Source organism: Triturus cristatus, chromosome 12 (genome assembly GCF_964204655.1).
Source record: "Triturus cristatus chromosome 12, aTriCri1.1, whole genome shotgun sequence".
In the NCBI taxonomy this organism is placed as follows: Eukaryota; Metazoa; Chordata; class Amphibia; order Caudata; family Salamandridae; genus Triturus; species Triturus cristatus.
Window position 1 is genome coordinate 621,914,702 of NC_140595.1, and position 25,161 is coordinate 621,939,862.

Here is a 25,161-nt window from a genome sequence, read left to right on the forward strand (position 1 = left end):
GGTTCCCGGCTGAAGAGTGTCTTTATTCCTGAGGCGTTTCTGTCTGTCGGAGATAGTCGTTTTCTCAGGTAAGGTTGATTTCCTAAATGCTAAATCTTGTGCATAAGACAATCTTACATGTTCTTCCTTCCTCGGTGGGACACCAATGTGAGCACCGAGTTCTAGTGTTTTGCTGCAAGTGTTATGAGGTTGTCTTTAGGGTTGTGGAGATGGGCTACTTATCATATCAGTTTGTAAGCATGACCCCAAACAGAGGAGGAGAAAACATAGTAGCATTGTCCTCTCCACGCATCTGCCCATGCCTTAAAAATTGAGGCCTGTTTCATGCTGTTAATAGTGGTCTGTTACTATGATAGGATTCTCAAAGTTAAGTTTAAATATTTAACCTCCCCTGCTGAATTATGCACTTACAGCAGAAATGACCACTGTGCACTTCTCTTAGAGTAGTTTGCAAACTTATTTGCGAATGGGAATGCAATTTACGATGTGACCTATATCGTAATAGGTCATATAGCAAATTGTACATATGTGGAGTGATAGCAAAATGACCTTGCTAATGACCATTAACTAAGTATATGCAATTTGTGAACGTCTGTGATTAGCTTTGAATGCAGGGATCGAGGCCTTCCAGGAATAGTACTTTCCCATCCCTGCATTTGCATTCCCAGACAGGAAACCTCTTTTAACGCAGCCCGTGTCCATTAAAGGGGCAGGTTCTGCTTTTTAAAAAATAAGTCTTCCATGTGGGAACACTATCGTGGAAGAATGCTCCTGGACCACCGTCTGCTGCCCCCTAAGCCATCTACATGATTTCCAAAGGGGAATATATCCCACAGAAGCAGCATCTCCTTTGCCAATCAGCTATTCATCGCATCTCAGGGTGGTAATGCAATTCCAATCACAAACCACTGAAAAATTCCATAACGATTTCTAGATAGGAGGTGGAATCTGGCTCATAAAGGGTTTTGAAACCTTTTTAAAACATGTTTTGTAATTGAAAGCCCCTTGTTTGCAAATCGCATGCTTTGCAACCGCAATACTTCTTTGTACATGTGGCCAGAGGCGCAACTAGAGCCAAATTTCACAGGGGGGGGGGCGGCTAAGAAAACATTTCGGGGGGGGGGGGGGGCTAATTCTTCCAGCAATAGGCAGAGTGGAGATGCAGGGGCTCGAAGAAGGGGTGAAAAAAACAACAAAGCCTCATTTACAAGCAAATGGTCTTTTAAAGACCTGTGAAGTACTCGGGTGCGGCTGTGTGTGTACCCGGGAAGCTGTCTCATCCCGGGCTGCCACACACGACACGGGGGGCTGAATCCCTTTGAGCCCACTGGGCGTTGCGTGCCTGGATGTGGCCCTTGGATCTTCACGTTAATCAACCTGTATCTCACAATACATAACTTATTTGTGAGTTCTGAATATTGTAACCACTCATTTAATTTAGCCTTGGTGGCTGGTTTTAGGGCGGTATACCTTCTAATGCTAGTGAAATCTTACTCCAGCCTCAATATGTGCTCTGTTGGATACAAACAACTCAACTTTGATGGATTCTGCCTCATGGTTTGCTGTATTACTCTATGCCTGGGACTCACTCTCAGGACATCCAGCATCACCCCTATACTTGGAAAAACTCAGGTTCTGATACACACTTTAAATATTACTTTTACTATTTGGATGCTCACAGCCTAAACCTAGTCTCAGTATTGCCAGTGGTGACTCTAAACCTCTGTGGTACTAGCGTTGACACGTAATGTCAATATTTACAATACTGTCACCTTTCTGGTAGTTCTGAGGTTCTGTCCCCACATTTCTGGATTTCACATTTCATCTGCCTTCGTTGTGACTGCAGATAAACATAAGCATTTTGATGTTAAATATTGTTTGTAGTAACCTACTAGCAGTATTTCCTGCTATGAGCTTGTCTGACACGAAGAAACAGATTTTCACATAGAGATCCTGGTATGTTACTGAGTCTTTCCCAGACGTCATAAATTTTCAGCGGCACCCACCTGCTGTGGCATCTTCAGATTTGCCTCCAAGACAATCTGTCTTTATTTAAAACGGTAGTTAGGTGTGTTCCTGATGACTTTTGCTTCTCTTTGACTTTTACAGGAAGTTCAGCCTTAATTCCGTGGCTCAGCTATGGTACTTTGTGAAATGCATCTACTTTACCCTCTCGGCCTACCAGATCCGCTGTGGCTATCCGACACGCATTCTGGGAAACTTTCTCACCAAGAAGTACAACCATCTCAACCTGTTTCTCTTCCAGGGGTAAGTAAGCACAGATTCCTCCTGGTGTACCATGCACAATAGGTTTATGGCATTGGTTAAGATGTACACCTCATTGCTCCGTGGGCTTTTTCACCTTTCCCATGTCTGATATCCTGCTGATGTCCCTGTATAGTATGTGGAACAAGTCTGAAGAGTCCAACAATGACTGCTATTCATTAGAAGGGTTGCTAAATAATCCACCCATGCTCTTCCCAGCGCTCAGCCCTACCTCGATAAGTAACCAAGACTAAACTAGAGGGAATGCTGGCAAGCAAGTAGAGATGCACAAGGAACTAGGAATATTCAAGAAACAGAAACCTAAACGACTGAGAAAATCTGAATTCTTCTATTGATGCTTGAAGAAGAATCCTTTTGCTGTCTTTCCTGCAGCTTTCGCCTGGTACCATTCCTGGTAGAGCTTCGAGCCGTGATGGACTGGGTTTGGACAGATACCACTTTGTCCCTCTCCAACTGGATGTGTGTGGAAGACATCTATGCCAATATTTTCATCATCAAGTGCAGTCGGGAAACTGAGAAGGTAACATATCGATTTGCCAGCAGGCGAAGCAGTATCCATAGGCATTTTGCAAGATGGAAAACAATATGATTCTATTACTGTCTGTCAGGGTGGGCTCTGAGTGCAGCCTTTTGTGTGGGGGGAAATGTATGTGTTTAAAAACAAACTACACATGTTCTGTTGACTAATGCAGAAAGGCTTCAGATATGTTTTTTCATTGTTTGTTTAGTATTTCTTCTCTCATGTCCCAGCCGGTCGATTTTTTTTAAAAACATTTAAGTTACAATTGTTGCTGGTTTAGCAGGCTAGCCATCTTGCTGAGATTCTGCAGGTGGTGGGGTGACCTCTGACTAGATAGTCTTGTTTCATCTGATCGGTCAAGGATGTCACTGATTGGTGACAGGACTTAAAACACACTATACAGAAGGTTTTTGGATCCACCAACAAGAATTTCTTCAGGATAAAGAGTGGTAAAAGCTTAGGCTCTTGCAGCAATGGCTAGTTTTCACCGTGCACCATTACGCTGGAATTACTCAAGGGTGTCTTGCAAACGCAGTAGAGGCACACGTGCAAGCACACACCAGCACAGAGGCACGTGTACACCTAAACAGCCACACATGCATTAAAAATAGACCTTTGTGTACACAAATATAGGCATGCATTCAGCCAGGCAATGATGCACATAGTTGAACAAAGACCCGTCACAAGCAATGTACAGATACACAAGTACATACAAATATACATAGGCACTAAAGAACACCCCTACAGCGACAAATCAGTTTCACTACAAATTCTTCCTATAGTTCCATGTATCTAACTACTGAGTAAAAAATAGAAGTATCTTTCTGTGTTGGTAAACTAGCATTTCTATGTCCCTCTTTCATGTACTTTCCTAGGTTCCGGAGTAGCGTGCTACTCACCGAAAAAGCTCTTCGACGCCTCATCAGGGGGTAGTAAGCTCTATATAAATGCAATTACAATACAATACAGTACAACACTTTGGCTCCGTACCATGACTAATAACGATACTTAGAAATTAACCCTCTCCCACTTTTCAAGCACTTACCAAAGTTGCATGTTACTAATAAACTTTTTTTTCACAAAATTATAAAATTAGGTTTGATTCCTTGGTCCTATAAACAGAATATCAGTTTCAGTTGTTTAATAGCCACCCAGATAGGATCCAGATGTTCCTTGTAACTAGCAACTAAAATGTGAATTGGAGTGATGCAGGTTATTCCATGCAAGATCATCTGTATTTTGGGGGTTTGAAAATGTATTATATGTATATAGCTATTTGTGAGAATGACAATATAAAGGTAAGAGGTAAAAATGTAAACTTGGTTAGAGACATTGTAGAAAGGATATACTAAGACATTATTGGAAGAAGGGTGCATCTAATCGCTTCTATACTGTGCCAAAGGCATGGTATACATAGGCATTTTGTTACAAACATCGTAAGTAAGAGTGGGCATTTCTTTATTGAGGAATAATTAACAAGGACATTTTGTGACAAAGATTGTTTACAAATGTAGGCATTTTGTGGAGGCGAGAGGATATACGTGAACATTCGTTGATGATGAAAAATTGACCTAGTCATTCTGTGGCAGATAAAGGATATACTTGAAAACTTTGAGATGAGGGGAATAAACGGGGCATTATGTAGCAAATTATAATCCGGGTGGAATAAAACCACTTGAAAAATCCTTGATTGACATAGGAGGATATAATTTGGCAGTCTATATAAAGAGGCAGGGTAGGGCAACTCTGACCTCTCTAGTAGTTGTTGCGGGGTTGGTTCCCAGAGGGAACTCCTCTTTGGCCCAAATCTAAAAAACTGTAATGTCTTCACGGTCTCGTGGGAGCCATAGTAGCTCCTGTCTAGCCCGGCAGTACTAGATTTTTTTTTCTTTTCTAACTAATGTGGGGTAGTGGTCTGCTGCCGTTAGCTACCTGTATGGTGTTGTGCGTGGGGCCTGGGGTTGGGTATGGTCATAAGATATCACTTTATGTATAAACAAAAATACTGGAAAAAACAAAGGTTAATGTGACATGATAGTTATGTGTAAATGTCAGTCACAATGTCACGTTTTAATCCCAAAAATGATACACAAATTATAACTTGCGCCTCCACCATGTACTACTTATGACCTCACATATTATGTCACTCATGACACGTTAATGACATCTTTGATGTCCCGTGAGACTTCTCAATTTCAGGGACCGTGAGGCGCTGCAGCTGGCATGAGAGAAGCAATCACAGACACACAATGGGTACTGCCTGTCAATTTATCCTGATTTTACAGCAGCTGTGCAGAAGGCCCACCGGGAATACCTCTCCTTAAAGTGGAAGATGCTCAAAAGCAGGCTTCCCTTACGCCATGTTCTATCCATCACGGCTGAGTATAACCCATCAAAACAACCCCCACATCTTCTCCACTCCACAAAGTGCTCATCTTTTTATAAAATGTATCTTATCCGGTAATAAGATTGCCTCCCCTGATTCATCCCATGCAATGGACTCTAACTTGAGTGTCAACGATTGACTGTCAACAATTGATTGTTCGGGTTACGGTCAACCCAAACTGGTCTCCTTTCACTTCACACTCTGATTACCCGAGGTATCTACTTGCTCTTCTACAATTATATTATCACTTAATATGTTGCAATGACAGCCTCTCATAACTGTCTGTGTAGGCACCACTGGTACGTCACAACAGTGCAGTGGGTCCTATATGAGCCCCGTTACTGCTTACTATGTACTGGTGTCAGTATCTAGTGATGCTGTACTTGGCTTATCTCTACGCATGCATCCAGGGGCAATGCTTACCCGGGTTTCAACCCTCCCATTAATATATTTTACCTTATTTATGCTGGGCAGCCTTCATACCTGTGGTTCATAATGGGATATGTCCCCCATATGGTGACCGTGGCAACTGCCATTCCCACTTTAGCTGCCCAACGACACTCAGTATGCTGTATTGGTCCGATAACTCTTTCCTACCCTCTCAGGCATCTCCCTGTTAGAGGTGTTGCCCCATCGTTTGTGTGTCAAGCTTGAGGGTTTGTTCTGGTGGGTGAGAGGAATGGGGCTGTTTTTTTCTGCTGACAAGTTGGGGTGGTCACCATGGTTGAAGTGTGAGTCATTATTTCAATGTTATACACCTCACATTGACCCCACAGTAAATTGCATTTCGTGCATTAACCATGTGTGTTCACATTACCCACAGCCCCTACATTAACTGAGAAGTCGATCAAGGATCAAGCTAACCAAGATAACCACTTACTCGTACTCAAGAAGTCCAAGACTTTAACCACCTTGCAATATCTCACATGGAATGTTAAGGGCCTAAAAATAGATGTGGCCTAACAGCCAGAGTTGCTGACTTTGGAACTGGGGAACCAGTTTAGAGTTTCCGCCTCAGCTCAACTTCCTGTGATTCTGGGCAAGTCACTTAATCTCCCAGTGTCTAAGTGTAATGTAACTGGTGCTCATATAAAGCACTCCAGTAGCTTTGGGTCATGTTTGTGCTATGTTTAAAAACGTAACAAAAAAACAACCCACGGTTCTCCAGATATTGGATATCATATCTGGGTAGCCAACACATTGAAGTAGTTTTTTTTCCAGGAGACCCAACTCACTAATCCTCAGCCCACCAATTTTGTGCCATAGTGGAGTGGGTACTGTGCCCTTGCTACGCAGGCCTCCTATGCCAGCGGAATGGTTATCTTCGTTAAACAGGCACACCCTTTTGTCTATTACAGAAAGTGAACAATGGCTGATTCTTCATTGTCCAGGAAATTATATATGGTAAGCACATATCCTTTATACATGGTTCTGGCCCAAATGCAGATGATCCTGAGTTTGTACAATTGTAGAACCACTGTTTGCAATTAACAACTCACTCCATCCTATGGGGCAAGGCATCAATTTGTTGCTGTCCCCTGCCCTGGACAGATCACATACCTGGCTCGCACTCCTCCACCACTGTGGTTTTACGCTCCCTAATGAGTGATCATAATTTAGTAAACAACTGGAGGAGAAGAAACCCTACCCTTAGGGAAGGCATGCACATATCCTCGGTCCATGGCTCTTGGTCTAGACTGGATTTCTGGTTCAGCACCGCTGACGTTTGCCCCAACACCAACACAGGGAAAAACGTTCTGAACACCTTCTCTGACCACACCCCAGTGCACCTTGTGCTTCAACTACCCGCTCCCCAACATCGAGCATTCTCCTGAAGTTTGTCTCCTTTCATCTCGCAGTATGGGCTTTTTAGGGAGGAGGTGAGAAATGAGATTGTTAATTACTTTGCAGCAAATGAACATTGTCTGTTTTGTGGGTATTTTATGGGAAACCTTCAAGACCAGCATTCTTGGTGTATGCATCTCCAAACAGCACAGTTAGGAAAAGGCTTTGTGGCCACTTGAATAGATCAGATGGGGAGATATGCACACTGGAGTCGTACTATATGACATCAAATTGAGACTGAATTCACAGAGGTAGCGGATAGGTTAACCAAGCACATAGCTCACCATGCCAAAGCCACAGTGTATGGTGATGGTAAGAGATCGGGTAGGGCACTAGCAGCCCTCTTGCAGCCCCCCAGATTCTTCCATGACATAATGTAAATTAAAACTGGTAATGGGAAGATGCTGTATGAAGCCCAACACTTATTAACAGAATTCAGGGCATTCTATTCTGACCTGTACACATCCCGCGAATCGCTGTCACGCACCCACAGCCTTCTTAGACAGAACTGCGTTTTTCTGGCTGCAGGGGGCTAAACACCATTTTCTTGATGGCTCCTTGACTTGGGAGGCGATCAAAGTCATCATTTCTAGGCTGCCCACATGAAAAGCATCTTGGGGTGATGGGCTTCTGAGTGAATTTTACAAAGTATACGCAGACCTACTAGCTCCCTGGACATTGCAGGTTTAAGAGGAGGACCATGGCAAGGGCACCATTCCCCAATCAATACGTTACACTATATTGATCACACTTTTAAAACCTGGCACACCTTCTACCCTATGCGAATCATATAGACCCCTCTTCTTCATAAAAAGAGATGCTAAAATACTCACCTATTGGCAAACAAACTGTGGTTAATACTATTCAACATGGTACGCCTGGATCAATCAGACTTAATCCCCTGGTAGATCAACTTTCACAATCTCAGATTTATTTTTGCTCTAATACATCAATTAGACCCCAATCTTTAAGCAGTTGTGGTCTTCTTGGAAGCCACCAAGGCCTTTCACTTCTTGGAATGGGAATATCTTTCTGTTATGCAGACTCTTGTCTATTGAAGCACTCAGCCACCTTAATATTAAGACTTCTACCTCACCCCTCTTCTGACTCATTCATATGCCCCCCTCCCGGAACGGTCTCCCCGCGAGTCTAGGTATTTATCACCCTAAGAATCCGTGATCTCCTGTTATTCAATGTGTATTTCGATGTGAGTCATTTGACTTGCCACAAGTCTACATGTATACTACTTTTTTTTTTTGTGATGATCTCCTGCTATGCAATGTTTATGCTGATCCGAGAATTTCAACTCGCAACGAATCAACATGTATACTACTGTTATTTCTTTTGTGATTTCCCTTCCACCTATGTTGTAAAGCGCTCTGACACCTTCAGATCTGGCTAGCGCTATATAAAACTCCTAAATAAATAAATAAGTATCCTGGCCAGAATCGGGATCCCACCTGACTTTATGAGCTAAACATCTGTATGTAGAGCCCATGACCAAATTTCACCTGTACAGGCTCCTTTCCACCCCTATTTCAATTAAGAGGGACACCAGCCAAAGATGCCCGCTATCCCTTCTATTTGCTCTGGTGCTTGAGCTTCTGGCTTCAGTCACAAGGCAGTGCCAAGCAAACAGAGGCCTTAATTTTACTACACGTAACGTAATTAAATCATTATATGCTGACATTACACTATACCTTTGTGACGGAAACTGCAATCTCACCCCAGTCATTCGTGAATTCCCTATAAATTGGAAAAATCCACAATATTCCTGCTTACCCGTAGTACACTTACCCACCCCCTAGAATTTCCTCTCCATTGTGTACATCCTCTGTTAAATATTTAGGTATTTGGCTTGGCTACTATGAAAACATAATTATATCTGATAACGATGGCACTGCTGTGTCGAAAATCGAATATAAAGTATGGCGATGGTGGGCATTTCCTTTATCATTGTCAGTCAGAATGTTCCATTTGAAAATTGTTATTTTGCCCCTGCTACTCTATTTCTCAACATTCCCATCACATTGAACCAACAATTCTTTAAACAACTACACTTGTGCATGATAGAATTGGCTTAGGAGGGTGCCCTCCCAAAAGCTTAAGCAGGAAGTGTTGATGCTGTTCTATGACCCGGGGGGCTTTGCCGTGCCAGATTTTGAGTTATACTGTCCCTGCGCTCAAGCGCAATTTGCATTGTTATGGCTTCATCCACCTCTTTTTTTGTGGGGCCATATCACTATTGAGAGGGATACAGCTGCTCCCGTACCTACGCTAATTCTATGCCTATCACGTAACTGCTCTGAGATTAACTTGTGAGCCTCTAAACAAACTCATACACTGCGTGGGATAAACTCAGGAAACTGCTTGTCCTATACGGTATGTCCCTGAACAATCTCCGTTGCACTACCCTCTATACTCGTCACAAAGAACAGACAAATTCACAATGGACTTACCAGCTGTGTGCTGCTAACACTGGTCAACTTTTTTCTGGGAGGCAGCTTCATTCCATACTCCTTTATCAAAGATATGCATAGCCTGCACAGCGCTGGATATGTTACTTTATTAAAGACTGAGAACAGTATGTCGGGCAGTGTTAGCCTCCTATCCACAAGAACCTAAACCGTGTACAACACTATCACTTCTCCTTATCACAAATAAACAGATAATTACCAAGCTCTAAAATTCAGCACATACGCCCCTCTCTAGTTCCCTGGGCTAGAGCGAAGTAGGGATTGGACTTCTGAGCCCCTTATCAAACAAGATCTGTTGCACACAAACCGGTGCAATTTCCTGTAATAATAGATTGAGGTTGCTCCATGTTGGAAACAGCCCACTCCCACTCCGCAGGGTGGTGGTGGACTCCCCGAACACACTGTGGTAGCTTGGCTCGAGTGGTCAGGAAACAGGCGCAGTGCTAAGCATACAATATACCCATACAATAACCATGCGTGCATCCGTTCCAAAAACGACTCTACACCGTAAAAATTATGAAAATATTCTTTCTTTATCTTTTTCTCTTAGTTGCTGATTGGAAAAATAAATAGGTCAATCACAATATACAAGTTTCAATTAGTGCAGGTCAAATAAATATTGGCTGTTTGATGAAATAAATAGGGGTGATCATAAATAACAGGGCATAAAGACAAGTGCAATATATACAGACAATTAAATACTTTGAGGCAATAAATACTGTACCAATAAATATTGTACACCAACAAGTCCTGTGGACCTATAAATATAGTGCAGCAATAAATAGATAAAAATTCAATAAATACAGTATCCCCAATAAATAATTAAAAAGTATACCGCAACCCTCATATAATCAGATGACACTTCAATTCTTAAGGGCTGATAGGGCCCAGGCACAGCTTGTAGGGTTGTGGAAGGCTTGAGGGGGGCTACTCCCTGGCTGGGACAAGGCTGAGGCCTGAGCTGAGGTAGATCAAAGGGGGGAATACCAGTGCCCTGGCTTTCTCTCTCCACACAACCTCTCTAGGTTAGTCCCAGTTCACCCCGGGCACAGTCAGGTTGGTTTCAGCACCTCCCTAGCCCCTTAGAGCAGTCTCTCAGGTCTCCACAGGGCCTTAGGCGCCCTCTACTCCACTTACTGCCCTTTTTCTGATGTTCCGACGCCGCTGGAGTCGTGTCGACGCCGTGAGGCGGTTCCGGTTCGGTCTCGGCGGCCTCGGCACAATGTCAGTTCTTTGACGACGCCGGCAGGCGGTTCCGGTCCGATGTCGGTGGCCTCGGTTCGATCTCGACCTCCGATTCGACGGCGTCGGGCAGTCTCTTCACGATGTCGACTTCGGGCGGCTCCGGTCCGATGGCGCTCTCGGCTCCGATGACGTCGGCCGGCCTGGCCTCGATGTCGACTTCCGGCGACTCCGGGGTGCGATCCTCACCCCCGACCTCCGGTGCTCCTCCTCACAGGCTCCGGGCGACTCCGGAGTGCGATCCTCACTCCCGACCTCCGGTGCTCCTCTACCTCGGTCTCCGACGACTCCGGAGGGCGGACTTCACTCCTCCGATGACGCCGCTCGCTCGACCTCGGTTCACTTCCTCCTCGACCTCTGGAATTCCTCACGACCTCCGTCGGCGCCCTCTCACGACCTCAGGCGGCTCCGGGTACGACGTCTGCTACTTCAGTCAGCGCCGCTTCTCCACCTCGGGCTCCAGGTCTTCAGGCTACTCGACGCCGGACTCCAGGGAAACCAGTTCTCAGGTCAGAATCTTGCTGTTTTCTTGGTTCTAAGGCCTGTTCCTGCTGTCCAGGTCCTTAGGATAAGTTTCTTCTGTCTTCTTCCCACACAGGGCTATAGGCTGGGATCCATCAGTAGGGACAAGTATCAAGGGTGGGTTTATGGACCCCACTCCAGGCACAAGTTTCCACCCCTGCTGCTTCACTCCTTCCTCCTTCACTGTTGTGCTCCTCTCTCTTCACCAGTCAGGTGCCAACTGCCAGCTCCAACTGCCAACTGCCTCTCTTATCCTCCCAACATTCTAAACGGTCTCCAACTGTCACAGAGTTCTGGAATCTCCTGGAATGTTCTGGAAGGTGCTGGTAGGTTCCAGTGGATGCTGGTGATGTCACAGGTGGCCACCATTTTGTGCTTCAGGCCCTCAGATAGAAGTTTCAGGGGTAGATAAAATGGCTCCCTGAATCTGCATCAACATGAAAAATGAAAACAACTGAGGGAAAAAGGGCCAAGTCCTACACAACCCCCTTCCAGCCAAAAGCCAGGGTAGACCGATCAATGCCTTGATGGTCTTCCCTGCTTGGGGCGAGAAAAGGTGGACGCAGGCCCGCAACGGCAGGAGCACCCGCAAGTTCTCCTCCGCTCTGGAACCCAATGGTTCCCTAACAACCCTCCCTGGACCAACAAAACCACCCCACGGGGGCTCCCTAGCTAGTTGTGGCCAGGACCGGCCCCTGGACCGTCCAGATGTCTCTGGCCCGGGTGATCTCGCGGAGTGGGGGGCAGTAGCCCCAGGCCTGTAGTGCCCGTTGACCACTCCGGTCCTCCTCCTTGCAGTCCTAAACTGTCTCTGGTCCTTCCTCCTGGGGTTCACACCCTTAGGCTGACCAGCCTTCAGGGGCGAGGCTCTCCTCCCCCTAACTCTCCTTCTGGGGTTCCTCACCCTACCCTGCAAGGCACCCTCAGACCAACACTTCCTCCTCAGTCTAGGGCCTTGACCCCTCAACTGATCCTTCAACCTAGGGTCTAAACCCTTAGGCTGAGTCGGTGCCTGATGCGAGACCATCCTCCCTCTGCACCCCCTTCCAGATTTCAGCACCCTCCTAACAGGAAAAGTACCCCTGGAAGTCAATTTCGGGGGGACCTGGTTAACAGAGGCCCCACCCGCCAGGTCAGGCAACCCCTGAGCCTGGCATCCCAGCCCAGGACCTAATCCCTGAAACTGGGCCAACCCCAGAACCTCAGGCGCGCTGGTTACAGTCGCCCTGGGTCCTCCTGACACTAGGGGCTCCCCTGCACTGGAGGGCACATCGGGACAGCCTAGGCTCCCAACCTGGGGCTCCCTTGTGGAACTCTCCAGGCCCTGAGACTTCGGTTGGGGCACCTCGGGACACCTCCCCGTCTCACGCCTTCCTACAGATAGGTCGTGAGGCCCTACAACCCTCTCTCCCTGGGACCTAGCTGGGCTATCTGCCACTTCTCCCACCTCGCTGGGTTGGGAGATCCCTGCACTACCCCCTCAGGTTCACACCCCAATGCCTCCTCAGACACCCTGGTGATGTCATCCTGGGGTACATAAACTTCTAGCTCCTGTGAAGCTTCTGGTATGCTGCCACCAGTGTCCTCGCTGGACACACTCATCTGGAGGGCACGCAGCTTCATCTCCTTCATCCAAAGCTCGTGCGCCATCCTTTTCTCCTCCATCTCTTTCTCCAGCCTTGCTAAGTCCCATGTGAGCTGTCTTTTCTCCCTCCGGTCTGTTAACTTCCTGACTTGGGCCACAGTGTACGTTTTTAGGTTTTCTAGTACAAACTCCATCTTGCCCACTCAGGTTAGAGGACAGGTTTTGTGCAGTAACAATGCAGGGGGGTACCTTTAATAATACCTCCTCCCACCACCAGAGTAAATTTGGAAAAAAACAAAAACCCACAATTAGGAAGGCCGCTTTGAGAAAACTCCCGGTGTAGGCCTATGGACTACCCACAGTTATTGTTGAGTATACGTAGGCACAGCTCTATCCCACCGCTGAACACCAATTTATGTTGGAAACAGCCCACTCCCACTCCGCAGGGTGGTGGTGGACTCCCCGAACACACTGTGGTAGCTTGGCTCGAGTGGTCAGGAAACAGGCGCAGTGCTAAGCATACAATATACCCATACAATAACCATGCGTGCATCCGTTCCAAAAACGACTCTACACCGTAAAAATTATGAAAATATTCTTTCTTTATCTTTTTCTCTTAGTTGCTGATTGGAAAAATAAATAGGTCAATCACAATATACAAGTTTCAATTAGTGCAGGTCAAATAAATATTGGCTGTTTGATGAAATAAATAGGGGTGATCATAAATAACAGGGCATAAAGACAAGTGCAATATATACAGACAATTAAATACTTTGAGGCAATAAATACTGTACCAATAAATATTGTACACCAACAAGTCCTGTGGACCTATAAATATAGTGCAGCAATAAATAGATAAAAATTCAATAAATACAGTATCCCCAATAAATAATTAAAAAGTATACCGCAACCCTCATATAATCAGATGACACTTCAATTCTTAAGGGCTGATAGGGCCCAGGCACAGCTTGTAGGGTTGTGGAAGGCTTGAGGGGGGCTACTCCCTGGCTGGGACAAGGCTGAGGCCTGAGCTGAGGTAGATCAAAGGGGGGAATACCAGTGCCCTGGCTTTCTCTCTCCACACAACCTCTCTAGGTTAGTCCCAGTTCACCCCAGGCACAGTCAGGTTGGTTTCAGCACCTCCCTAGCCCCTTAGAGCAGTCTCTCAGGTCTCCACAGGGCCTTAGGCGCCCTCTACTCCACTTACTGCCCTTTTTCTGATGTTCCGACGCCGCTGGAGTCGTGTCGACGCCGTGAGGCGGTTCCGGTTCGGTCTCGGCGGCCTCGGCACAATGTCAGTTCTTTGACGACGCCGGCAGGCGGTTCCGGTCCGATGTCGGTGGCCTCGGTTCGATCTCGACCTCCGATTCGACGGCGTCGGGCAGTCTCTTCACGATGTCGACTTCGGGCGGCTCCGGTCCGATGGCGCTCTCGGCTCCGATGACGTCGGCCGGCCTGGCCTCGATGTCGACTTCCGGCGACTCCGGGGTGCGATCCTCACCCCCGACCTCCGGTGCTCCTCCTCACAGGCTCCGGGCGACTCCGGAGTGCGATCCTCACTCCCGACCTCCGGTGCTCCTCTACCTCGGTCTCCGACGACTCCGGAGGGCGGACTTCACTCCTCCGATGACGCCGCTCGCTCGACCTCGGTTCACTTCCTCCTCGACCTCTGGAATTCCTCACGACCTCCGTCGGCGCCCTCTCACGACCTCAGGCGGCTCCGGGTACGACGTCTGCTACTTCAGTCAGCGCCGCTTCTCCACCTCGGGCTCCAGGTCTTCAGGCTACTCGACGCCGGACTCCAGGGAAACCAGTTCTCAGGTCAGAATCTTGCTGTTTTCTTGGTTCTAAGGCCTGTTCCTGCTGTCCAGGTCCTTAGGATAAGTTTCTTCTGTCTTCTTCCCACACAGGGCTATAGGCTGGGATCCATCAGTAGGGACAAGTATCAAGGGTGGGTTTATGGACCCCACTCCAGGCACAAGTTTCCACCCCTGCTGCTTCACTCCTTCCTCCTTCACTGTTGTGCTCCTCTCTCTTCACCAGTCAGGTGCCAACTGCCAGCTCCAACTGCCAACTGCCTCTCTTATCCTCCCAACATTCTAAACGGTCTCCAACTGTCACAGAGTTCTGGAATCTCCTGGAATGTTCTGGAAGGTGCTGGTAGGTTCCAGTGGATGCTGGTGATGTCACAGGTGGCCACCATTTTGTGCTTCAGGCCCTCAGATAGAAGTTTCAGGGGTAGATAAAATGGCTCCCTGAATCTGCATCAACATGAAAAATGAAAACAACTGAGGGAAAAAGGGCCAAGTCCTACACTCCATTATAAATTCCTGCACAAAAATTTACTGTACCCCATACCCTTGTGCTCCTTATAAAGAGAGATCTGGTGGATGGCTGAGCCTGCCTGAGGTGCCATGGTACCTATGTAGAATTCTTACACCCTCCCTAATACTTAATCATCTATCACTAATACTTAAGGTGGATCTGCAACCTTCGCCATTGCTGGTGCCGCTGGGCTCTACATTCATCATCCTCAAGGATGTTTGCCGGCTGGTGTCTGTGGGGCTCTTGTTGTTGAAGAGGAAGGTGGGTGTGTGTGTAGTAGGAATCGGTCGCCGATGGTCAAGTCTTGGTTGCTGGGCTTTATTTACTGCATCGAGCAACTGTACTATTATTACTCTACATTGCCTTCAGCAACTTGACCCAATGAGATTTGGGCCCCACTGCATAGTTTCTTAAATGGTATTGCACTCCTAGGGGTAACTCCGTCTGCATCAGCACAATAGTGAGGCATGCTGTCATGAGGCGTGCACAGATAAGTGAGGGATGATGGTCCCACGATGGAACCGTTGGAGTCATTTTGATGGATATACTGTTATTTACTGCAGTTGATATAACCAAATGTTCGATCGCCTGCTCTGAGATGCATGGACTATGCTAAGCTTGTGTACCATGATTCCTGGGGGATTTATCTTTGCTACACTTACGGGGCTTATAAGGCTTGCTGTCCATTACCTGAACATGTAATCAATAAAACAATAAAAGAAACATTCTGTGACTAAGGGACACTATATCTAATCATTATGTGGTAGTGTGAGGATGTAACTAATCATTATGTAACTAAGGAAGCATAAACCTAAACATTGTGACTGAAAGAAGGGTATATCTTATTGTGTGGTAGAAGCAGTATGTACCTAACCATTAAGTGACTGAGGAAAGGTATACCTAATCATTATGTGACCGAAAGGATTTATGTTAACATAGGGTGACTTGGGAGGCTAAACCTATACACTGTGACTCTGGGAGCATATACCCAATCAATATGTGACAGAAATAGGAACTACCTAAACATTATGTGAAAGGCAGGATGTACCCAAACACTAAGTGACTGAGGGAGGCTATACCAAACATTATATAAATGATGTAGGGTATTCCTAAATATTCTGTGACTGAGAGTGGATAGGTTTACGTATTCTGACAGGGATATCCCTAAAGATCATGTGAAGCAGGGAGGACATACATAACTATGTTACATGTGGAAGTAAACAAAATTCTGTAACTAGAGTGGGTCCAGGTCCGCATTGCGGTATCTCAAGGTAGTGGTGTTTTCTCTTCCTCTTTAGAAATATCCTCAACCCAAAGGTCAAAAGAAGAAGAAGATCGTCAAGTATGGTATGGGTGGCCTCATCATCCTCTTCCTCATCTGTATCATTTGGTTCCCACTGCTCTTCATGTCCCTCGTGCGCTCTGTGGTGGGAGTAGTGAACCACCCTATTGATGTCACTGTCACGCTCCAACTGGGGGGCTATGAGGTAAGCAAAAATGCTCAGCAAAGGTTCTAGATGAATATTTATATTTATTCTTGTTAGCTGGTCTTCATATTGTCACTCTTTTCCTGACACACAGCCTCTGTTTACGATGAGTGCTCAGCAGCAGTCCATACAGCCATTTACAGCCCAGGCATATGAAGCTTTAACTGGAGAATTCGAACGTCAGCCTGTAAGTAATCTTTTGAGCCTCTGTGTATATCAATCTATTTTGATACTGACTTATCAGAGGCTCTTTGTAACTTGTTAAGAATCTTGCTTTGAGTAGGGGGGACATGGTATCAGGGGACCGCTCTATGTATTTATTAAGGGAATGTTCTCACCTTGCAACTTTCTTATTCCGGTCTCATTGTATTTTATTCTTCTCTCACATCCTCCTTACTTAATTGCTCTACCATCTCCTCCGTATATTTCATTCTTTGCTTCATGGTGTATTCCTCTTATTTCCTCTGTCCTCTTCCATCCTTTCATTTCACAACTTCCCTTTTGTCTTTGTTCTTCCTTTTCTTCTTTTATGCCTTGAACTCAGAGTCCTCGCTGTCATTTTTTCCTTACCCATGCTTTCCACAGTTTTTTCCTTCCTTACTCTCCCTCCTGCATAACTCCTTCACTGTTGCTTTTCCTTTCACGTATTTAATTGATCATTTGAAAAGCACATCAGCTTCCTCCAAAGAAGTGGCAGGAGGAAACGCATAGAATCATTGTTAATAAAAGCCACCATAGACCAGGGTGACCAGCTGCACCACGTTCCCATTATTTTCTTTCTTCCCTCCCTTTTACACTTGTATCTGCTAACTCTCTTCTTTTCCTTGCCTTTACCTCCACATCTTACTTTCCTTCTTATTTAAATCACCTCAATTGCTGCCTCTTCCATTCTCCATCTAATTTTCTTCCTCCTGTGACGCGTTTATAACTTTATTATGGTCTTGTTCCATTACCACTTGATTTCTACTGCATTTCATTTTATCCTCCTACTTCATCATTGCTTTACTTCCACTTGTATCCCTTCTACAGCATTTTATTTTATCCCCCCACTTCATCATTGCTTTACTTCCACTTGTATCCCCCATTCTGGTTTCTCATACTTCACTCCTTCTATTTCCTTCTTTTCTTTATTGCCCTTCATTCCCATTTTCCTTTGCATGCCTCTTTGGAGCTTTTTCTGTTCCTCTTTGCTCCCTACAGCCTATCTTCATCCTCCTCTATTTATGTTCTCTTACGTCCCAACTTCTTTCTTTGTTTCCTTTGATTCTTCATTCTCTTCTCCTTTTGTCTGCATTTCCACTTCCCCTCACATTTCTTCCTTTAAACAGTGTTTTTTCCCAAGGAGCTGGTGTAGATTAGATTTTCTTTTCCGATTTCTGCATCTGATGTTTGTATCTGAAACATAGAAGATAACTTGTGGGTCTATGATCGCGAGTACGATGACAATGACTGAATCTCCAGACCCTCCTGGATTCAGCACCACCCTCATACTTTTTTAATTTGTTATTGGTTTATAAGCACACCTTTCTTTACCTGTTAAGGTGTTCTAGCATTGAGATGTGTGGGAACGCAGAGCAGAATTACCATTTAGTTAGTAAACAGGCACTTTTTAAACGTTCCGAAACTCAGATGGTTGGCTGTGGATTGCAAAGTGAGAGGGATGTAATCCAAATCACTGCAGCCAAATAAAAAACTGATCCATCCTCTTGGTGAGCTGACTTGAGGAATATTCAAGCAAGGTGCTGAAAGCGACTGAAGCTTCCCTTAGGGTTGTAACAAACTTGACAGCTTGAGAATTGAGTGCCTTGTGGTAGCTGCATAGGCTTTCACAGTTGACATGTTTTTTGTAGGGAAACAGTCAAGTTGAATAAGGTGATGTGAGCTGCGTTCTCTGCGAGGCAGGCCGAGAACCAAATGTCCAACTGCAGTCTGAGCTTAGCTGGACAGGATGGGGTAAATAGCCAGTGAGATAATAGCATAAGGCACTGCCAAAGTCTAAACGAGAATCACCAATATTCTGAATACCCAGGAAGTGCGACTCGGATGTAAGAAAAACCAGGACCTTATTCAAGATTTCAGGTGACGGAAACACCTTGGAGATCTGGGAAATATGATTCTACTAAATATATTCTTAAATAGTAATACATGTGTGAGTTTGTCATTTTTAAATACTAAAAGATCAAGGAAAGGATTCATATAAATGGCTATTGGATCACTTCAGCTGACATTTTACCTGCACTCCAATCTTTATGGGGTATCCGGTGCCTTGAATTGTTTTACTGTAGTTGGCCCCAAAGCTGCTTTTTGTGGAAACTCAGAAGTTTGTTTTTGTGCCAAAGCTAGTGGGAAAGAATTATAGCATATTATGTACTCGGACACTGCCAGTTACCTGCAAAGTGGAGGATACTGAAATCAAAATTCAGATTTCATTCCAGGTCATCATCACTGGCATTAGCACAAGAAGTTTTGAGGTGGACAAATCAACAGCATTGTCAGTGAAGCTGACCATCTTTTATGTGAGGTTAAGAGGGTCTCACCCCTCTTACATAATAGAATTAGCTTTAGCAAATCCTATGGCCGCATTAATGGCTTCGACCATGAGATATGGTCTATCAAGTATGACACTGCCTTGTCTTATGATGTCTCTGCACATATCCACTTACAGCCACTGAGAATCTTTAACACCATGGCCATTGACCCCAGACAACATCTGAGGATGAGAAAGGGGTCAGCACAGTCACACATGAAGTTGAAACACCAATCATACCCAACATTTCTGATACAATACGTGCCCATTACAAAGTCAAGGTAATTGCTCATGTCAAGGCCACATTCATAATTATTTACACTCTAAATGGATGATGAAAGAAGAAAGGAAAGGTTGCTAGATCCTCGAGTTTCCATGAAGTGCTTTGAAAATATTGATTGAGTGAGAACACTGATACTTACCATGTAAGGAAGGACAAGAAACTCTTGCAATACCTCCCAGGGAGTTGGGACTGAGTGCTGGTTAACAAAGGCAATCATGCAATACAGCCCTGTCAAAGAACCCATCACTGTGCTTGGGTTGTGAAGCAGTAATGTTTGGTAAACGTATACAAGGATGAGCACATGCCCGCCCAGCAGATGTCAGCCACTGTAACATCTCTGGTGACAGCTGTGAAAGTGGCCAATGCCCTAGTGGAGTGGGCACAAATACTCTCTGGAGGGCCTTTCTTGAATAAGGTGTAGCAGATCTTAATAAAAATCCTAACAAAAACTGGTGTGGTTGGTCACTGCCTCGCCCTATTTAGGTGTGACCAAACCACAAAGAGATCATTATCCAAGGTGCTGTCAAGCAGGCTTAATGTAATTAGACACAACACATCTGGGGTCCAATCTAAACAGGTTGAATATGAGGCGGGAAGAAGGATGGGACAGTAACAGACTGGTCTATATAAAAAGGCAGATGCCACTTTCCGTAGGAAGGATTGGTAGGAATGAAGAACCAACTTATTATAGTAATAAACTATGAAAGGTGGATGAAATGAGATGGCCTGACATTCTCCAACCCTATGAGCTGAAGTTATTACCAATAACAGTACGTTTTTCTGAGTCAAACCAGCCAAATGTGCTTTTCCTCAAATGGGAATGCCATGAGGAAAGCTGACATGCAATTCAACTGATGACCAACACTTCTTTACATAAATGCTAGCAGGGATTGAGTGGTTGTCATTCTGGACAGCAGGACTGCTAACTTACAGATTTGGGACCCCACCATAATTATTAAGTAACATCTGTGGCAAGGATGGATTGGCAGATGGAAGTAGGAGTCCTGGCGCACAAGGAACTGTAGCCAATGACCTGCATTGAGGGGCAGCATCTTGATCTTACCCTGTGGAGTGAACAGGTTCAAGAGATGAAGAACAAAGATGAGTCTCGGGCCCACATGCTTCTCGGATACCAAGAAACAAAGGGAATAAAATCCTATCCTCTTTCTTCCAGAAGCTCCACTTCTCTGGCCCCTTTGTTAAAAATAGCAAGGACATAAGAGGATCTGTCCTTTAATTGGCAATATTGTGTTTTTGTGGGAAGATATTTTTGGAGATCTTTTCCTGTCAAGAGACGTACCTGAAGGGGAGGGGGAATGCTTCAACGTATCCCTGTGGGGCCAGGCGAAAAATAACTTGGCATCCCACTCCTCAGTGGTTTTCAGGTGCACTAAAAAGCAAGAACCACAAGCCGCTGCATTGTGTTCCAAGTCAAAACGAACAAGTTACTTACCTTCGATAATGCGTTTTCTGGTAGATACTCTTTATCTAACCACAGATTCCTCACCCTAGAATAGATACCAACGCAGCACCAGGTGGAGGGTCTGTGGAGCGGGCTGGGACCAAAACGTCCTGCATGACAAGCAGGCAAAATGCAATTCCTGCCAAACTGACTGTCAAGGCAGTAGTGCTTTGTGAACATGTGCACTGATGCCCACGTTGCAGCATGGCAGATGTCTAGGACAGGCACTTTGCCACCAAAGCAGTGGTAGCAGCTTTATCCCTGGTAGAATGGTTCCTTGGGCCTTCTGGTGGCTGCTTCCTGACATCATAATGCCCTCGCGCCTTCTCTATGGAGTCATAGTTGCGGGATGGGGTCGAATCCCTCTTCATTTCTTATGCTTGCGCTTGGACTTACTTTAGGTCTGTGACCACAAAGTTGAGAGGTCGCACAAATGGTCCCTAGGCCTGTACTGGGTCCATGATTTGGATCGAGAGTGGGACTTTCCCAAAGCCTGTCATTTCTTCTTGTGTTCAGTGACATACAGCTTCACCTCCCGACTTAAAATTCTGGCATGAACTAAGACACCAATAATGCACCTCATGCAGTTCCATGACCAACATCTGCCTTCTGCCGTTGTGGCATGGCATGAAATCTGATATTTTTGGTAGGGTCATCGTTCCCTAGCACACTGATTAAATAGTTTTTGGAGTCGGCAGACAAACCGACAAAGTTGGGAAGAGAGTTTAAGATTCATATCCAAAAGCATGGAAAGAAAGGAACTGGTGTTACTGACATGCAGCGCTGCTCTATCACCTCCCAGAAAGTATCAACCAGCCAATAGCCAGCACAGCATCACTGGGTGACACACAGAGTTATTGCTGTAAAACCTTTCCTGATCCAGTCTGGTTCCTGGGGAGTATTCTAAGGTGAAGAATCTGCGGTTAGGAGTATCCATTAGAATATGCCGTCAAATGTACGTCATGTGGGTCTGCAAGGACATTTTCTTATGGCCCCTACGATAGTGTTTAAACCACAAAATCTAAGGAGGAGGCATGTGACATACTCGCTTTCAAGATGCATAGGCATTTCATTGTAAAGAGAGACCTCCAGACCCACATCAATGAATTGTGAAAACCCCATATTGACACCAGCGAGCCGGTTGGCACCTAAAAATCCTCCTATGTTGTCACATCCGCCAGGCAAAATAACCGCTGAATCAACCTCGTCCCACCTGGTGGTGCTGGAGAGCTACTGCTTTGGAAAAGCCTTCCAGACCTACCTGGAGCAATAGTCGTAGGATGAAGAATTTGCAGGAAGATATATTCATCATAAATATGCAGAGTTGCAACAAGTAACAGTTTTTTTAAGGTTATTGATACAAGTATGAGGCAAGTATGCAAATATTGCCAAATCACATGTAACTCAAGTCCAACCAGGTGTAAGACACTGCTCATTTTCCCACTAACTGTATGCATTTCATTATCCCCTGCATTCATTTTTCTAATGTACATAGTTATTGTTTAGTATTCATTAACTACTCAGTGTTGTAAAAAGAGCTCCAGTAAATGGCCACCTTTGGTTGGATGCTCTACTAATAAAGTCTTTAAAAGAAGGCTGGTAATAATCAACTGCTCTGCTAAATCATTTACGGTTAAATAAAGTCCAATGTTCATCCAGTGGTTTGGAAATTATGTTGGGCTATGTTCTCAATATAGTTTTTTTTAAAGTTGGTTCATTGTTATTACTCCATTCTAGAAAAATTGCACAGGTTGTTTGAAAACACAACAGACATTTATTCCTAAGAATCTGTTGTGTGTTTTTTTTTGCTGTCCCAGAATCATAAAAGACTGCAGAGAATGTATTCATTTTATTTATACCGTCAGTCGCACCATAACTGGTCTCACAAGTTAACTGAACGTTACCCTCTCTTGCATGCAGCACAGCTTTTCAGACATCAAATCATAACCTCTGAAAAGAAACTACATGATTTAAAAAATAAAATAGTATTAATTCCACAACCTATAATTTTGCCTTTTGTTAGATGGTATAAATATGTAAACAATAACAAATATAAGAAATTATCTCAAAAGTAGTCAATATTTCTGAGAACCATGTATTCTGGTTATCAGTAGATGAAACGTACACAAGAGCTGGCTCTCACACATATTGAGAGATTCTGTGCTAAAGCTAGTGTTATTTGGGTGAGTTTGTGTTGATTTCAGTGACAAATTGTATTCTATCTGGGTCAATTTTGAAATAGTTACTGGCTCTTTTTAGGAACTGGCAGCTTTTGTTTGCCATGGCCATTAATGCTAAATTACTCTGATGTTTTGCTCATTTTCCGGCTGTGTTTTGTTCTGAGATGTTGTTATAAGCATTATCTGTATATTTTTTATCAGAATCAAAGATCTTTATATCGGCCACTCGGGCCATAAAAGCACAAGTAGATAAATACAATACATTACATACAAATTGCTGGTGATAGCCTTTAGGCTATATAGGACCGGATAGTACTTTGGAGAGAAATATAAGTTTCCTATCTGTGATTTTGGGTTGGCGAGGTCAGCTCCTCTTGTCGCTAGCCTAGAAAGCATTGTACAATATACACACAGCATATGGCCTTTACATTAGCCGCAAAGTAAAAATCAATAAAGTGCCTGTGCATGAACAATGGGGTGATTTTAATAAAAAGATCAATTTCATTTAGGTATGGTCACTTAAAAAGGAGCAAAAAGAATGCTTTTGGGTAGCTAGGTATCAAATTGTGATGTATAAAAAAAACAATTTCACTAAAAAAGACAGTGACAATGTCAGGATAAAAATGTGGGCATAGAAATGTAAGAAAGATCCATTAAATCCAGGTGCCCGCCGCCTTATCTTGCAATTCCTGAGAGCGAGAAGATGCACATGCAAAGCTTCGTCTATAATAGGATTGTAGCATGCAATTAGGGCCATGCATGCTAGACAGGACTCAGGTGGGACAGGGGCTAGCGCGTTTACAAGGAAAAAAGGCCTAGACTGTTTACAACAATTAGTATGAAAAGAAAAGAAAGAAAAAAAAAAAGACGATTTAAGAAGTACAGTGATTCATAAAACACTAACTGTTTAAAATAGTGCTAAACATAGGGAACGACAATTTATTTAATTCATTTTAAGAGGGAAAGTACGAGACCCGATTGTCATAATGCGTAGTGGTGAACTGGGGTTGGCCTATGGGCTCTTCTTTAAGATAGCTCTACGAGTACACCACATAGAATACAATAAGCGCGAGATGGAGAACACAATGGGCATATCAGAATCGTACTTAAGTAACCTAAACACCTCGTAACAGTGTCTGGACCCCAGGTTCCTGCACAACTGTAACAGCCAACGAGACATTGACCTCCTATAGCCATGGCAGAAGAATAGCACATGAATTTCAGTTTCCTCTGCATTCTTGCACACAGGGCAAACCAGACTGGGGCGCCCGCTCACTTGTTGGTAAATGATCGGAGCAGGAGCACCCCATGTCTGAATTGGAGGAATAGCTTCCTCGCAAGGAGTGGCTAAATATCGTCTAACACCGATTCTAGCCTGTATTGGGCTTTTGCTTCGAGAAACCTAAGGGTTAGACAACCAGGCGTAGACCCCTCCATAGCTGGACCAGTTTATATTCTCTATAGGTCTCTAAAAGTACCTTTCTAGGGGTCACGGGGCAGGTTTCTTCTGCAGTATTCCACAAATTGCCCCTCCCCAGAGCCTGGCAGGTGTTCCTAAGATATGCCAAGCATGGGAGTTTTCCGACACCTTGAAGGCCCATAACATCTCATCTCATCACTGTACGGAGCCAGTTCGGGAGTACTCCAAAGGCATCACCAAAATAGAAGAGGTCTGAGAGCTACTTCATCTGCAATAGAACTAATACCGAGGTCCATTCTGAGGGGTGTTAGTGGGGAACTAGAGGGGAGACCCAAGAGTTGCCTAGCAAAGGAGTTCTCTATGTGCAATAGGGAGCCGGTTGGACAATGACCCCATATTTCTGCTCCGTACAGTGCAGCACCCCTAACCTGTACCTCCTAGAGTTCTGCCACAGGGCCTACTGCTTTATGGATGCAGCTCTTTTATGCCTTTGAGATACCCCCTGCTGACTGGGCCAGCTTCAGACTTCATTTCTTTATTTGTGCCCCCCAATTCATTTTCTCAGTAAGCGTGATCCCCAAGTACTCAAAAATAGATACCCTCTCTAGTGCCCT

The 25,161-nt window shown here is 44.8% G+C and overlaps 1 protein-coding gene across 4 annotated transcripts in view; it reads left to right on the forward strand.

The window, feature by feature from the left end:
• PIEZO1 (piezo type mechanosensitive ion channel component 1 (Er blood group)) overlaps positions 1–25,161 on the forward strand; it is an 854,808-nt gene that overhangs the window by 752,547 nt on the left and 77,100 nt on the right. For all 4 annotated transcript variants that reach the window (XM_085638610.1, XM_085638612.1, XM_085638613.1 and 1 more), the window contains 4 exons: positions 2,110–2,268; positions 2,659–2,806; positions 16,487–16,675; positions 16,770–16,862. In XM_085638610.1, coding sequence (XP_085494736.1) covers positions 2,110–2,268; positions 2,659–2,806; positions 16,487–16,675; positions 16,770–16,862 — 589 coding nt within the window. The remainder of the gene's footprint in view (positions 1–2,109; positions 2,269–2,658; positions 2,807–16,486; positions 16,676–16,769; positions 16,863–25,161) is intronic.